This window comes from Hypanus sabinus, chromosome 16 (genome assembly GCF_030144855.1).
Source record: "Hypanus sabinus isolate sHypSab1 chromosome 16, sHypSab1.hap1, whole genome shotgun sequence".
Lineage (NCBI taxonomy): Eukaryota > Metazoa > Chordata > Chondrichthyes > Myliobatiformes > Dasyatidae > Hypanus > Hypanus sabinus.
Genome location: NC_082721.1, coordinates 63,897,949 through 63,915,085, shown reverse-complemented (window position 1 = coordinate 63,915,085; position 17,137 = coordinate 63,897,949). Strand labels below are relative to the sequence as shown.

At 45.8% G+C, this 17,137-nt stretch overlaps 1 protein-coding gene across 3 annotated transcripts in view; it reads left to right on the top strand.

Annotated features, from left to right (window-relative positions):
* LOC132406378 (uncharacterized) overlaps positions 1-16,685 on the top strand; it is a 109,068-nt gene extending 92,383 nt beyond the window's left edge. For all 3 annotated transcript variants that reach the window (XM_059991973.1, XM_059991974.1, XM_059991975.1), the window contains exon 2: positions 7,027-16,685. In XM_059991973.1, coding sequence (XP_059847956.1) covers positions 7,095-8,948 — 1,854 coding nt within the window. In that variant the 5' untranslated portion in view covers positions 7,027-7,094 and the 3' untranslated portion in view covers positions 8,949-16,685. The remainder of the gene's footprint in view (positions 1-7,026) is intronic.
* Positions 16,686-17,137: the final 452 nt, after the last annotated feature.

The window sequence follows — 17,137 nt, the reverse complement described above, 5'->3', positions numbered from 1 at the left end:
CGATACCAGAGGTATTGAGCATGGCAGCCAAAGCAGTCGCTTTGAAACTGCTGTAGGCTAGTCAGCAAAATGTCGTTGTCTGCTTTGCCCAGGCCGAGGCCCAAATTGTGCCGCAACAAAGTACTGTCGGCAGCAGCAGTAAACTCCACTGTGCAGTATTGTCACTTGGAAACCCTTTGTTATGAACGCTTGGAAGTGCCAGCCGTCCGCAGCTTCGCCAGTGCCATTGCATCGGGACATCAGAGGTCTGTGACAGCCGCCGGCTGTGCAGATCATTACGGACACCCTTTCAGGTCGGCTCTTCCTGTGTGACATGGGTGAAACGAGCACGCAGCCAGCGCCGCCCGTTAAGAAGGCAAGGAGTGATGAAACCTCACTGGAGGCTGCCAGTGGCAGACTTACAGGACGCAACGGGTGACGCTCGCTTTAGTGGGCAACATTACACCTGGGACTTTGTCCTGGATACCATGACTAGACCTCTGCTCGGTGCAGTTTTCCTGTGTGCCCAATAACTATTAGTCGATCTTAAGAACTGCCGGATTGTGGATGTCAAGGACTATTCCTCAGTAAGTTCCCCACAACGACTCTGTCGAGTGCATTCTCCAGTGCATGTCAGTTTACTCAACTGCAGGGGGATTTCCCAAACCTCAGCAAGCCTACATTCTCCAATACAATCACAAAACATGGAGTTGAGCACCGCATATCCACAACTGGCCTGCCAGTCCATGCTGACGTGAGTAGACTGAACTCAGAAAAGCTCTGTTTTCCAAACTGTAAAGACTCGGCATTGTACACCGGCTGAATAACCCCTCCATATGGCCCCTTGGTCCAGTGGTGGTTGCTGCCCATCTGGCCATTTCCAATGCCTTAACAAAACCACCATGTACATTGTAACCCAATCCCGCACGTTCAGGACTTTTGGCATGTTTAGCCAGAAAGCTATTTTTTCCCAAAATCGACCAATTTAGGGGCTACCATCAGGTGCTTGTGTGCTCGGTAAACATTCCCAAAACGGTGTGCTAATCCCGTTTTGAATTTCTGTATGCCATTTGGGCTGAAAAATGGAGCACAGATTTTCCAATGGCCTATGGCAAGACTTAGATTTTCTTTTAGTTTACCTGGACGGCATATTGTCGCCAGTGCATCCAAATGTGAACAGGTATCTCATCTCCGCACACCTTTTGAGCACTTAAGCCAATGCAGATTGATTATCAACCTTGCCAAATTTCAGTTTGGGTTGTCAACCATTAACTTTCTCGGCCATCGCATCTCCGCAGAAGGTGGGAAACCCCTCCCATCAAAAGTAGCTGCTATTGTGGATTTCCCACTGTCCTGCACTACTAAAAAACTACAGGAGCTTTTAAGCATGGTGAATTTCTATCACCGCTTCATTCCACGAACTGATGACCTTGTGCTCCCCCTGTATAGTGTGCCAAGCTTTTGTTTTGTAATTTATTTTTTTTATTGAAGTTCATCAAACATTTCCATAAGATATATTTCAGACATTGTACATATATATCATATAATCATAAATGTCACAAATCTCCACGAAGTATTTATCTGAGGTATACACTTAAAGAAAAGAGTGGAAAGAAAAAACAAGCAAAAGGAAAGAACTATGTACAAGTAGGGAGTGATCTTTTTTTACAACAGATTCATTGATTTGTGAGAATAAAATCAGGCCTATGAGGCATCATGTAGTTAAACCATTTTTCCCAGTATGGATCAAATTGTTCCAGCTTATGATTAACAGATGCTGTTATCTTCTCCATTTTGTAAATATCCATTGTAATTTCCATCCGTGTATTTAAAGTTGGGCTCTCCTGTGATAACCATTTCCTAGTAGGAGTCTTTTTACCAGCCACCAGCAGTATATTCATTAAATATTTATCTCTTTTCAAGTGTGCCAAGCCTTTGAATTCCCCCCTTAAAGGCAATACCTCTAATCACGTGCTTGATTGGTCAGCAGACATGACCAGGGCTCTTTCCAACACGACCCGAAGCACCTGTAGCCATTACTACTGACACTTCGGACTACGCTGCGCACAGACAGCTGGTCAGAGGCGAGTGGCAGCCCCTCGCTTCCTTCAGTCGGCAGCTCCAACCCCCTAAAAGGAAGTATTGTACAACACATTTGAACGAGAGCTTCTCGGTCTCTATCCGGTCATCTGCATTTTCATTTTCTTCTAGAGGGCCGCCATTTCACAGCGTTCATTGACCTCAAACCCCTCATGCATGTGATGGCCAAAATATCAGACCCTAGGTCTGTACGGCAGCAATGCCAGCTGGCCTACATCTCAGAGTTCACAACTGACGTACAACATATCAAGGGAAAAATAATGCCGTGGCTGATTGCCTCTCGCGGTGAGCCACTGAGGCCATACACGTAGGGGTTGACTATGCCAGCATGGCAGTCGACCAAACTACTGACCCAGAGGCCCAGGCTTACCGAATATCAGTAACGGACCTGCGGTTTGCTGTCATTAAGTTTGAGGAAGCTGTGGTTTCTCTTCTGTGCGATATCTCAACCTGTCTCCATCACCCCATAGTGCCCACAAACTGGAGTCAGACTGTTTTTAACTTTATATGTTACCTCTTGTATCCAGGCTGGAGGGCCTCAGAGAAACTGGTTGCACTAAAGTTTGTACAGCATGGCCTTCAGAAGGACATGTGATTGGGCTACAGCCTGTGTCGTGTACAAGGGAGCGAAAATTAACGGTCATATCCAGGCATCATTTTGACGTTCTTGAGTGTCAATTTGACCACGTCAATGGGGATCTCGTTGGTCCCCTTCCCTCCTCCAACCCACACCGCAGTTTCACACGTCTCCTTACCTCGGTGGATTGTACCACCAGGTAGCCAGATGTCAACTCTTTAGCATCGACAATGGCCACAGATGTGGCTCGGGCTTTCATCAGCACCTGGGTTCCTCAGTTTGCATCCCAACTGACCACAGTTCCCAATTCATTTACACTGAGTAGCAGTTCACAGTGCACGATGTGGACAGTTACACTGAGTATCAGTTCACAGTGTACGATGTGGACAGTCACACCGAGTATCAGTTCACAGCGTACGATGTGGACAGTTACACTGAGTATCAGTTCACCGTGTACGATGTGGACAGTCGCACTGAGTATCAGTTCACAGTGTACGATGTGGACAGTCACACTGAGTATCAGTTCACAGTGTACGATGTGGACAGTCGCACTGAGTAACAGTTCACAGTGTACGATGTGGACAGTCACACTGAGTATCAGTTCACAGTGTACGATGTGGACAGTCACACCGAGTATCAGTTCACAGTGCACGATGTGGACAGTCACACCGAGTATAAGTTCACAGTGTACGATGTGGACAGTCACACAGAGTATCAGTTCACAGTTTACTATGTGGACAGTCGCACTGAGTATCAGTTCACAGTGTACGATGTGAACAGTCACACTGAGTATCACTTCACAGTGTACGATGTGGACAGTCACACTGAGTATTAGTTCACAGTGTACGATGTGGACAGTCACACCGAGTATCAGTTCACAGTGTACGATGTGGACAGTCGCACTGAGTATCAGTTCACAGTGTACGATGTGGACAGTCACACCGAGTATAAGTTCACAGTGTACGATGTGGACAGTCACACTGAGTATCAGTTCACAGTGTACGATGTGGACAGTCACACTGAGTTCCAGTTCACAGTGTACGATGTGGACAGTCACACTGAGTTCCAGTTCACAGTGTACGATGTGGACAGTCACACTGAGTATCAGTTCACAGTGTATGATGTGGACAGTCGCACTGAGTATCTGTTCACAGTGTACGCTGTGGACAGTCGCACTGAGTATCTGTTCACAGTGAACAGTGGGGACAGTTGCACTGAGTATCAGTTCACAGTGTACGCTGTGGACAGTCGCACTGAGTATCTGTTCACAGTGTACGCTGTGGACAGTCGCACTGAGTATCTGTTCACAGTGAACAGTGGGGACAGTCGCACTGAGTATCAGTTCACAGTGTACGATGTGAACAGTCACACTGAGTATCACTTCACAGTGTACGATGTGGACAGTCACACTGAGTATCAGTTCACAGTGTACGATGTGGACAGTCACACCGAGTATCAGTTCACAATGTACGATGTGGACAGTCGCACTGAGTATAAGTTCACAGTGTACGATGTGAACAGTCACACCGAGTATAAGTTCACAGAGTACGATGTGGACAGTCGCACTGAGTATCAGTTCACAGTGTATGATGTGGACAGTCACACTGAGTATCAGTTCACAGTGTACGATGTGGACAGTCACACTGAGTATCAGTTCACAGTGTACGATGTGGACAGTCACACTGAGTTCCAGTTCACAGTGTACGATGTGGACAGTCACACTGAGTATCAGTTCACAGTGTACGATGTGGACAGTCACACTGAGTATCAGTTCACAGTGTACGATGTGGACAGTCACACTGAGTATCAGCTCACAGTGTATGATGTGGACAGTCGCACTGAGTATCTGTTCACAGTGAACAGTGGGGACAGTTGCACTGAGTATCAGTTCACAGTGTACGCTGTGGACAGTCGCACTGAGTATCTGTTCACAGTGTACGCTGTGGACAGTCGCACTGAGTATCTGTTCACAGTGAACAGTGGGGACAGTTGCACTGAGTATCAGTTCACAGTGTACGATGTGGACAGTCACACTGAGTATCAGTTCACAGTGAACAGTGGGGACAGTTGCACTCATAATGGTTAGCAGTGTCATTGATGTACAATGGAGAGAGTTATGCTGAGAATACATTAGCTCTGCATGATGCAGAAAGTTAAACTCGTAAAGAGTTAACAACAATACATGTACAATTGGGACAGTTACTCTTAGAATACTTTAACTTCATACTGATTTAAATTTCATTGCAAATCACCCAAATGGTGATGATATGAAATCGTCTGTTTCTATGTTGCTGATGCGCAGTGAGGTTCGGACAAACAGACAGACACTAGGGTCACCTCAGTGCTTACAGCCTCATATTTGCTAGTTCATGCCTGGCCAGTCTGCACAGGAACATGTCATTTTATGCTCTGAGTCAAGTACATAGAGCGTTTTGATTTTTTATCTTGCACCACTTCCTTGTGACAAAATATTCACCAGCAGAATCAGCTTGTGTAGTGTATCCGTGTCCTCTCCACCCCTTCAGTGACCCCTGAACCCTTCCCAGAGCAATCGCTTCAGTGAGATAATCTGTCCATGGACAAGGTTGAGTGCTTTGTTCCCTACCCTGGCCCCCTGGCAGTCTCGCCTGTCAATATATGTCATTGTGTCGCTTCCTGTCTCAGAAAGTGTGAGGCTGAAATCTACCGCCACAAAGAGGCCACTTTCTGGTTGGAGAAGCAACGCATCGTACACCGTCTGGGTAGCCTTCATCCTGACGGCATGAACATCGATTTCTCCATCTAGGGTTCTACTTCAGTATAATCTAGCATCTCATTGTTTACCTACATGAGGTGTTGCTCCTCCAACCTGGGAGTTAACTCATTGAGGCAGTAGAGGAGGCGATGGGAGTGGAGAAACACTGATATCCTTAAACACAGAACGCTCTGCATTCATGAGGTTTAAATTGTGGGTCTGAAGACCGAAGGAGTGTTATTTGCAGTTACAGATTCCAGTGCACAGTCCCATCCCGTACTCTTCTACTGAAATACTTTGCCCACTGTTGTGACCCAACTTTCACTGTGTACACAGCTACTTTCCCATGTTCATTAGCTGCTGTGGGACCGACATTCCCCACTTGGCAACCCGTACACGGGACACTTTTGAAATCTGTGCAATGGTCACCATCTGCCAATCCATTCTGGGTATTTATGCAGCTGTGGGAGGGACTCACTTTCTGTCAAGAGCGGCTCCATTACTTTGAGTCAACATCAGGGTGATGAATCAAGATTCAAGATTCAGCTCAACATCATGAACCAAAGGGCGTGCACTGAACTGTACTGTTCTATGTTCTATGGCCGTGTATAGAACAAGTTTTTTGCATGTACATCAAAACATTCAGGGAAATGCGTCCTTTGTGTTGACAACCAACACAATGAGGGTGCTCTGGGGCTAAACCATAAGTGCCGTCACACATACTGCCACCAACACAACAAGCCCACAATGCTCAGCCGAACAAAACAGAACACAACAAGCAACAAAACAACAACAGCAAAAAAGAACAAGCCCTGTTCCTCCCTCCCACCCGCTCACGTTCATAGTCCTTTAAACTCAGGACAGGCTTCCAGTCCCCAGGCTCCAGAAGAGTCGGAACTGCAGACACCAGGCTTCAACCTCCCCAGTGGCTACATACAGATTCACCGGCTTGGCTAAGGCCAATGGGCCTCAACTTCCGTAACTCCGATCCCGATGAAGATTTCCATCTAGGTGTTAGCACACTGACCTTGCTGGAGTGCCACTCCTCCTTAATGCTGAGCCTTGTCAATCGCCTGGTGGTAGGTCAAAACCTACTGAAACCCAATGCACAGAGAAATGAGCAGTCACAAACGATAGAGCACTATGGCACTTCGGCCCACAATGCTGAGCCAATCTTCTAGTCGGGGGATTGAGTTCATGAGCTGTGATGTAATGGTGCAGTTCTATAAAACCCTAGTTAGACCACACTTGGAGTACTACGTTGGGTTCTGGTCACCTCATTACAGGAAGGACGTGGAAGCATTAGAGACGGTGCAGAGGCGATTTAGCAGGATGCTGCCTGGACTGGGGAACATGTCTTATGAAGATAGGTTGAGCGAGGCTGGTGCAAAGGAGGATGAAAGGTGGCTTGATGGAGGTGTACATGATGATTGAGTGGATAACCAGAGATTTTTTTTTTCAGGACAGTAATGGCTCATACAAGCTAGCATAATTGCAAAGTGATTGGGGGGATGGCAGAGGTGAGTTTTGACACAGAGAGTGGTAGGCGTGTGGAACATCCTGTGGGGGGTGGGGAGGGTTGTGGTAGAAGTGGGTACATTAGGGACATTTAAGAAACTGTGCTTTCTGTTTTCAGGACCATTGGAGGGGCATGGAATCATCTCCAAATGGGAGAAGACGTTGGGCTCAAGCCAGTTTCATAGCATGCCCAGGATGCCTCTGTCTTGCCTGAGTCAACCGCTGTCTCTGATGGAATCTGGCTACTACTCGGAGATGGAGAGTCTGGAGTCCCACACCCCGGACACCCCTGGCACCTTCAGCCAAGAGCTGGTCCACAGAAGCAAGGCAGGCCGGGGCAGAGCCAGCGCCACCAGCCGTAGGAAGCGCGAGTTCATCTCCGACGAGAAGAAAGACGCCAGCTACTGGGAGAAGAGGCGCAAGAATAACGAGGCCGCCAAAAGGTCGCGGGAGAAGAGGAGGATCAGCGACATGGTGCTGGAGAACCGGGTGCTGGCACTGAACGAGGAGAATGTCCGCTTGAAGTCAGAGCTACTGTCTCTGCAGCTGAGGTTCGGCCTAATCACCTCCGCCGCGTATGCGGAGAAGAGTCGTCAGCTGTCAGGCTCAGCAGGGAGCTCCTACTACACCGGCTACTCCACTGTGCTCCTCCAATCTGACTCCTCTGAGGCCGAGCACCCCAGCCAAGGGCAGACGTTCACACCCCTCAGCAAGTATTCGCCCAGAGGCTCCCTCTCCGATACTTCTGATGGATCGTTGAGCACTGGGAACAGTCCGGGGCCCATGATTCAAGGGGACAACAGGCAAGATGAGAACTCAATGGACAAGGACTTGATGAGGGACATCAAGGAGGTCATGAATGCCCAGGTCCCCTTTGGAGAGTCGGCATCTCTGCTAAGGAGCTACCACAATATGGAGTTTGTAAGTTACAAGGAGCAACTGAAGTACAGCTCTGCAGCCAGGGACATTATTCGGTATGGGAGTCAAGGCTGTGTGGAAACCGGAGACACTCATACTGCCCACCTGGATGACTTCCGCCTTCTGTCCGATGTGCCCCAGGTCCCAGGGAATGGCAGAACAGATTACCCACAGGGAGGGGTCCGCGCAGCACCCGCGCCTTCGATGCTGGTGGAAGGTCAGCGGCAGATGCCTCTGAACAGCGTGGGCCTGTGGTGCGCTCAGCGGCCGCTGGCCACACGGGCCCGGGAGGAGCCGGACGATCTCCCACTGGGGGGCTACGCAGCTGAGCTGTGTCCAAGGTCCGGTCGCGAGCACCCAGTCATTGAGCGGCTGGTGCGTGTCAGTCCCCAGAGTTCCCTGGGCGTCAATGAAGCGGGTGACCACACTGCAGTCCCCAATCTGGACGAGGTTCCACAATGTTCCCTCACCCGGAGCTTCCCCGCCGAGAAGCAGGAGACTTCAGAATGCTCCCTGCTGCTCTTTTCTGTCATTAAGACGCCCGAGGTTCTTGATCAAGGCCTGGTGGCACACTCTGGTGTCGCTGCGGACAGGGTATCAGATGGTGCCCTTTCTGAAGGTTCGGACAGTGACAGCCTAGACAGGGCAGATAGGTCCGGCCTCTGCGACAGAGCTCACTCTGACTCCCCCCAGGTGCTCAGGAGAATGGCTCTTCCTCATAAGCTCCGCCTGAAAGCCAGAGCCATGGTTCAGGGTGGAGAACAAGATGGTGGGCAGGATCTCCCACAGCACCATAGTGATCAGGGGGCTCCACTGCTGAGGTGCAATGGCCTCCGTCACAATGGGCCCATCATGAGAGGTCACGCTCCAGTTCACAGGAAGGGAGATCTCTGGAGTGAATCGGGGCATCTAGTCATTAAGGCATCTCAGTGTGCAGCAGGAGTGCTAAGTCAGTTTGAGCAACCTACCCCCCAAGGGTCTCCTAAACTCCAGAGCAACCAAATCTCCACATCAAAGGGCCCCAACCATGGTACTGCAGGTATGGCCTGCTTTAGGAATGCCACACAGGAAGCTGAGTCGTCACCACTCCACCCGGGCTACAATTTAACCAGCCCCACTTAAGGACGAAACACGGAGGAACATGGCTATAGAGAAGTAAAATAAGGATGCTGGTTCACCTGAACGTCCAAGGCTACCAAATAGCAGCAATGTCTCCATGTAGCAGATATCTTCTCACCTTCTTGCTGTGTACCAGGACAGAAAAACGTTAAAAATTGTCCATCCCTGGATGCAGGTCAGCATCAGAGTTGCTTGCTGGACCAGACTTGGTGTATTCATATCCTTTACTGTTTCAGGGACTGATACACATCGATTGGACGATTGGTTATTTATTGTTTTTTATTTATTTAGCAATACAGCACAGAATAGGCCCTTCTGGCCCTTCAACCCATGCTGTCCAGCAACCCCAACAACCTCGATGAACCCTAACCCAATCACAGGGCAATTTACAATGATCAATTAGTATGTCTTTGGAGCGTAGGAAGAAACCAGAGCAACTAGGAAAGCTCACACATCCCATGGGGAAGGCATACAAACTCCTTACAGAGGATGCTGGGATTGAACCCCAAGCTGTATTAGCGTCACGCTAGCCACTACGTAAGGATGGAATAAGAGCCATCACTTCTATTCATCAGGACTGAGGAGATAAATCTCATCAAGCAATAGACAGCCTGTGCTCCTGTGACTTTTAGCCAGATCTGTACAGTTCTAAACACAGTACCAGCAAGGCCGTGTGGCAGGGCCGCAAGTCTGTACTCTAGTCATCATTCACTTCGAGGTGTCAGTGTGGTTTAGTCGGCTGAACTCATGCCCAGGCATTGAGAGACTGTAGAAAATCAGAAATTAATCAGGTGGATAGAAGGAATTTGTAAAATGAGCTTCATTGTGCTGTTTCTCATGATTGGTGTTCACACCTTAAAGTTCCTCGCAACCTTTTCAGACACAGTGGCATCTATCCATGTGTACTCAACAGTTTCATTACGAGTCTCAATGGCTTGCTTCCCAGTCACGGTCAAAGCCAGAACGAGAGCTGGTTCTCATTCTGCTTGTGGGCTACTGCCAGCAAACACACAGTCTTTCTGCACTAACTCGTTCACCCTTCCTAAACACTTGTGTATTTCTGCCATAGACAGCTTATAATTTCCATCTCAATAGCCCAACTGATATACAGCAGAGGGTGTAGACAATAGGGACAATTCGGCCAGCCAGCATCCGTGGCGAGGGAGCTTGGACGAAAGTATCCCGGGTTGGTCTGGTCCACAAGGCACAGATACTGAATCTGTGGTTACAGTCACAGATATTGGGTTGATAAGTCTGTAATATTGAAAGGCTGAGGAAAATGTGTTTCCTGTAGCGGGGGAGTCTAGGATTGGTGGTCTCAGCCTCAGAATAGGATTTCCCTTTAGAACAGAAATAAGGATTCCTTTAGCCAGAGGGCGGTCAGTCTGAGGAATTCATTGCCACAGATGGCTTTGGAGTCCGAGTCATTGAGTATGTTTAAAGCGGAGGCTGATAGGTTCTTGATTAGCAAAAGTGCCAAAGGCTATAGGGAGAAGGCAGGAGAATGGGGTTGAGAGGGAGAATGAATCAGGCAGGACTGAATGGCGGAGCAGACTTATGGGGCAAATGGCCTAATTCTACTCCTATGTCTTATAGTCCTCATGGTTTTACAGTATATGAGTTGGAGGGTCCTCCCTATAATTTCTACGATAACATTAACAGAAAATGGTGGAAAAATAAGTGGTGCTTGAACTGAAATGTCAACATTGCTACTCTTTCCGCAGGTGCTGCCTGACCTGTTGAGCGTTTCCAACGTTTTATTTCAGATTTACAGCAGCTGCACTGTTCTTGATTTTCAATGACTTTTTCTGAGTCCTAACATCTCTATCCCACTGAGGCTAGATTCCCCCACATGGGGTTGGTGTTGCCCTCACCACACTAACTCTACCGGGTATCTCTTTGGAGTGTGGGAGGGACCAGAGCACCCGGAGAAAACACGGAGAAACATCCAAACTCCTCACAGACAGTGGTGGAAATCGGAACCTGATTGCCGATCACTGACGCTTCATTTCACGAAAATGCTTCATTTTATTTTTGCTGTTGCAAGAAATAGTTTATCAATTGCTGGTCACATACACAGTAGACGCTTATGCAAAGCCAAGATCCCAAAGTTGAAAAGGAAGAATTTGAAAGCACCATTTTGTCCATTTTACACGATTCATTGTCCAATTCTACTTTAGAATCAGAATCAGATTTCGTATCAGTGGCATATGTCGTGAAATATTTTTGTTTCTGTTTTGCAACAGCAGTACAATGCAGTACATAATTTAAAATACCTGCAAATTACAATAAGAAATATACGCGCATTAAATTAAATAAGCAGTGCAAAAAGAGAGAGAAATATATAATGAGGTTGTGCACATGGGTTCATTATCTGCTCAGAAATCTGCTAATGGTGGGGAAGAAACAGCACCTTAAACACTGGGTGCATGACCTCAGTCTCCTGTACCACCTGCTTGATGGTACAAGGGGAAGTGGGTGAGTCCTAGCGTCCTTGATGATAGATGACACCGTTCTGAGGCATCGCCTTTGGAAGACGTCCCCGATGCCGGGGTGAGTTGTGCCCATGATGGAGCAGGCTGAGTTTGCAACTCACTGCAGATTTTTACAATCCTGTGCAGTGGCCCCTCTATTCCAGGTGGTGATGCAACCAGTTAGAATGCTCTCCACAGTACAAGTATAGAAATTTGATGGAGTCTTTGGTCACAGAATAAACTTCTTCAAGCCCCCAATGAAATATAGTCACTGTCTTGTCTTTTTTTTCTAATTGCATCAATATGTTGGGCCCAGGATAGATCTTCAAAGATGTTGACAACCCAGAAACTTGAACCTGCTCACCCTTTCCCCTGTTGATCCCTCAATGAGACAAATTTGAAAGCATAATTTTGTCCATTTTGCAAAAGTTATTGTCCCAACCTACTTCAATTCACGTAATTGGAATAGGTTCTCTAGTGACTTTGCTGTGCGGAGGCAAAAATTCATAAATGCAAGTGATTCTGCAGGTGCTGGAAATCAGGAGCAACTCATGCAAAATGCTGGAGGAATTCAACAGGCCAGGCAGCATCTATGAAGAAGAATAGTTGACATTTCAGCCTGACAACCTTCTTCAGGACTATCAAAGGACCTCAGCCTGAACTGTTAGCAATAATCTCATTGTGTATCCGGTGACTGACACACTGTCTCCTGTATTGCAAACACACTGGTATCACAGTGGCACCAGTCTCCAGGCCTGAGTGCCTCTGCTCCACACACTGAGAAAGGCCGGTTACTTTCACTTTCAAAAGGACTTTACTTCTGTAAATTTATTTGTGTGTTACTGCACTCTGAATTGTCCATGAGCCAGTAGAACTGTACAAAGGTTCAGAACATTGTTAATTTTAATTTTTAATTTAATTTAAAGTTTAAAAATTTTAAATTCAAAAATTCAATTTTTAAACTTGCATTTCTTAAAATTTTTTGGCACGTTGGCCTTCATAAGTCAGAATATTGTATGCAGGAGTTGGATGTTTTGTTGAAATTGTGGAAGACTTTGATAAGGCCTAATTTGGTGCTTTGTGTGCAGTTTTGGTCATCTGCTGGCAGGAATGATATCAATAAAATAGAAAGTGTACAAAGGATGCTGCTGGGACTTAAAGACCTGAGTTATAGTGAAAGTTTGAATTGATTAGAACTTTATTCCCTGAAGTATAGACGAATGAGGGGAGATTTGATGGAGGTAGATAAAATTATGAGTGGTATCAATAGGGTAAAGCAAGCAGCTTTTTCCACTGAGGTTAGGTGAGACTAGAACTAGAGGTCATGGGTTAAGGGTGAAAGGTGAAACGTTTAAGGGGGATCTTGTTCACTCAGAGGATGGTGCAAGTGTAGAAAGAGCTGCCAAAGGATGTGATGGATGTGGGTTCAATTTCAATATGTAAAGGATATTTGGGTAAGTATCTGGATGGGAGGGATATGAAGGGCTATGGTCCAGAAGATGGTTGATGACACAGACTGGTTGACCCAAAGGTCTGTTTCTGCACTGTAGAGCTCTATGAGTTTATGAATATTTTTGGATAAGTTTGGGGAAGATAACCTGGTGAAGTTTGATTCAAGACAGCTGAAACTTGGCTTAATCCAAGTATTATTAATGTCATTTTTGTCATTTTTAATGTCCACCCACTTCTGAAAGAGTGAAAATGACCCCTATAGAACCATTTATTGTTGCACAGTGGTCATAAATTTGCTTTAGAAATTAATAACCCTTAAGAAATATCTCTTAGTGGACACCTGTTATGAGAAAACTTCATTAAGAGTGTACCCCTGAACCAACTCAAGGAAATTAACTTGGTTTGGAGGGATGGCCTAAACTCATAAGAGACCTGATAGAAACTTGAACGTTTAATTTGCACTCAAGATTCCTGGAATTTACTTAGTAGTTTTGTGTGAATTGGAATGGCAGCAGAAATTCTTTCTTGCTGTGGTTGTCAGGGGCGTAGGCTTCACCTTGGGCTGGTCAGTAACCAAGGAACAACTTCAAGAGAATACAATTAACCTAACCCCATTGGTCTTGAGTTGGGGTAGTTTCCACCAGAAGGAATTAGGGTTGGACAATTGCAGAGGTTTCATCAGAACATTGAGGTCTGGGCTGTATCCAGTCAACGGTGGGGCCTGTCAATGGTCCTCTTTCCAACACCAAAGTCAATTTGGAGATTCAGCATGGTGGCAGGTCCTTCCGGCCCAAAGGACCTGCACTGCCCAATTGCACCCATATGACCAATTAACATGCTGACCCATGCATCTTTCGAATATGAGAAGGAACTGGAGCATCCGGAGGAAACCCACGCAGTCACAGGGAGAACTTACAAACTCTTTCCCAACAGCAGTGGAATTGAACCCAGATCACTGGCACTGTGATACGACTACTCTACTGTGCCACCCACTTTAAACAGGGCTCGTCCAGGATGAAAGGATGTCAATCACCTTTAAATATCATTCATTCTGAATACCCAACTATCAACCGCATTGTGATATTTGTTCGCCCTTGCTGGGGCAGTGTTTCAGAACATGAATTATGAAATGAGTACATAGAGATGAAACTGTTCTGTACCAAAAAAAAATCATTACCTCTTTCATGGCCAAAGAAAACAATAATAAAAACTACTTTGCTCCTCTAATATTTGAATAACCTATTGTATTCAAACACATGACCAGCTGTTTGGTGTAGCGGTTTCCATTGGTCAGATAACCAGTTCACTCTGGCCTTTGGTCACCGCATGAGTTTTGGAGAGCACAAAAGGCTTCAGCTTACCGTTCTGGGAGATTGTCTCCCGCTGCTGCTCAACTTGACAGCTCCGGGGAACCCCTCACACCTCACTAAAGTGCAGCCAGTCTAGTTCTTCTTAGCAAGCCGGACGAGAAGTATTCATATAGAACAGTACAGCACAGTATTCAGCTAGGACATTTTACCAACTTATCTAAACCTACTTCACAATCAATCTAACTCTTCCCTCCTACACAGCCCATTACCCTCATATTTCTTACATCCAAATGCTTATACAAGAGTCTTTTAAATGCTCCTACTGTACCACCCTCTGACCATGCATTTTGGGCAATTACTACTTACTGTGTGGAAAAAAAACTACCTCTGCTCACCTTAAAAGGATGTCCTCTGGTACAGGCCAAGGCTGCTGTAGGAAAAAAAAAGACTCTGGCTGGACCTATGCCTCTTATCATCTTGTACACCTCTGTCAAATCACCCCTCATCCTCCGTCGCTCCAAAGAGAAAGGCCCTAGCTCACTCAGCCTTTCCTCATAAACCGTGCCCTCTAAACCAGGCAGAATCCTGGTAAATCTCCCCTGCACCCTCTCTAAAGCTTGCACATGCTTTCTGTAATGTGATCATCGGAAATGATCACGATACTCTAAAATCCACGGAAACACTATGACTCGGAAGGAAGGCATTCAGCCAATTGGGCCTGCCCTAGTTTCAGGTAGGGAAGTCCCCTGACCCAACCCCTGCTTTGTCCCACAGCCTCTTGATTTTTCCTTACCGTTCTTCCTGAAATCCTTGACTGATTCAGTCCCACAGAACAAATTATCATCATTCCCTATGCTTAAATATAAATTCCTTCACCCTTCCTCTTACGCTCCAAATTATAAATCTGTGTGCTCCAGGCCCTTCAACCTCCATGTTCTTTTCCACTTTTCCCAAATCCGCCCTTGACCTTTGCCTTCCTCACATTCACCAGTCTAACCCCAGAGATGAATTTCCTCATCTCTAGAACCTTCCGAAGGAATCTATTCTGCACCCTCTCAGAATCAGGCTTAATGTCACAGGCCTATGTGTCATGAAATGTGTAGTTTGCAACGCATAAACAATTAGTGTAAAAAGAGAGCAAAAGTAGTGAGGTCATGTTGATAGTTTGGTTCATGGTCCATACAGAAATCTGATGGCAATGGAGTAGAAGCTGTTCCTAAAATGAGTGTGTGTCTTCAGGTTCCTGTACCTCCTCTCTAATGGTAATGGATGATGAGGATCCTCAATGATGGATGCAGACTTTCTGAGGCATCACCTTTTGAAGATGTCCTCGATGCCGGGGGTGGGGCTAGTGCCTATAATGAAGCTGAGTGGGTTTGCAACCCTCTGCAGTTTTTTGATACTGTGCAGTGGCCCTTCTGTACCAGAACATGATGCAACCAGTTAGAATGTTCTCCACAGTACACCTGTAGAAATTTGCTAGAGTTTTTAGTGACATACCAAATCTCCTCAAGCTCCTTATGAAATATAGCCTCTGTCGTGCCTTCATTGTAATTGCATCAGTATGCTGAGCCTTGGATAGATCTTCAGAAATGCTGACAACCAGGAACTTAAAACTGCTCCCTCTTTCCACTGCTGACCCTCAATGAGGAATGGTGTGTGTTCCCTCGACTTCCCCTTTCTGAAGTCCATAATCAGATCCTTGGTCTTACCGACATTGAGAGAAAGGTTGTTGTTGCAACACCACTCAACCAGCCAATTCATCTCACTTCTGTACACTCAAGGGCTCTCGCAAAAATGCTTTAGTTAAGTGACCAGTGTTACAGGTATTTTGTACAGGTGCAAGCATTTGTATATGAATCTCAGGTCTTTTGAATCTGGTCTTTTGGTGTACCCTGCCACGAATCCTGTCAGGTTCCTCTGTTCTCACACAAACTTCAGATGTGCTGTTGGGTCTTTTATCGTTCTGGCTGTCATATCTTATTAGAGAAAGGAGACATGAGCAAATTTGTACATTCACGTGGAGAGATACTGCAGTAGGAAGATTGTTAGCACAGCTATCTCTCCTCAGACTGGAAGACCTTCAACTAATTGCCTCATTTACACATGAGAGATTTTGACCTTGTATGCAAAAATGTTCTAGCCACAAAATCAGCATGGTATATTTGTTCATCTGTTTGACAATCTTCAATGTTTTATAAAGGTTCTCGCCTCACTGGGGTTTGACCACCCAGTCTGGGAGCACAGCGTGTACACTTTGTTTCAATCATTTACATGTTAGGTTGTTAATTTTGAATAGGTGTTTGCATTTATAAACAGGCAAAATGTCCTGGTATTTCATATTGTTTTGTGTTAATTCCAAAGCCTCTACTTTCTGTCAAAGATTTGACCTTGAATGATTTTTTTACTGTTCCTTGTAAATTATGTAAAGAGCTGTCACGTTGTATAGCTTTTTACTTTCATTTGGTTTTCAAACGACACTGAATTAAATAAAAAAAACAAAGGAGTAACCATGTCTGAATGTTTGTTTAAAGGGGGGTGATGCTACAAATGAGAATTAGGATCAGAATCAGGTTTATTATCACTGGCAAATGTTGTGAAATTAATTGTTTTACATTGCAATACATAAAATGCACTATAAATTACAATAAGGAAATATATACGTGTATTTTTTATTGTAATTCATTGTATTTTATTGTAATTTATAGTATATATGCTATAAATTATATATACAGTATATATATCTCAGCTGTCATTTTATTAGGTAGACCTGCCTATTAATGCAAATATCTAATCAGCCAATCACGTGGCTTGGTTTTCGAAGCTATCTATGGCAATGAATTCCAAAGATTCTCCAGCTTCTGGCTAAATAAATTCCTGCTCATCTCTGTTCTAAAAGGACATCCTTTTATTCTAAGACCGTGCACTCTGCTCCTAGACTCTCCCGCTATAAGAA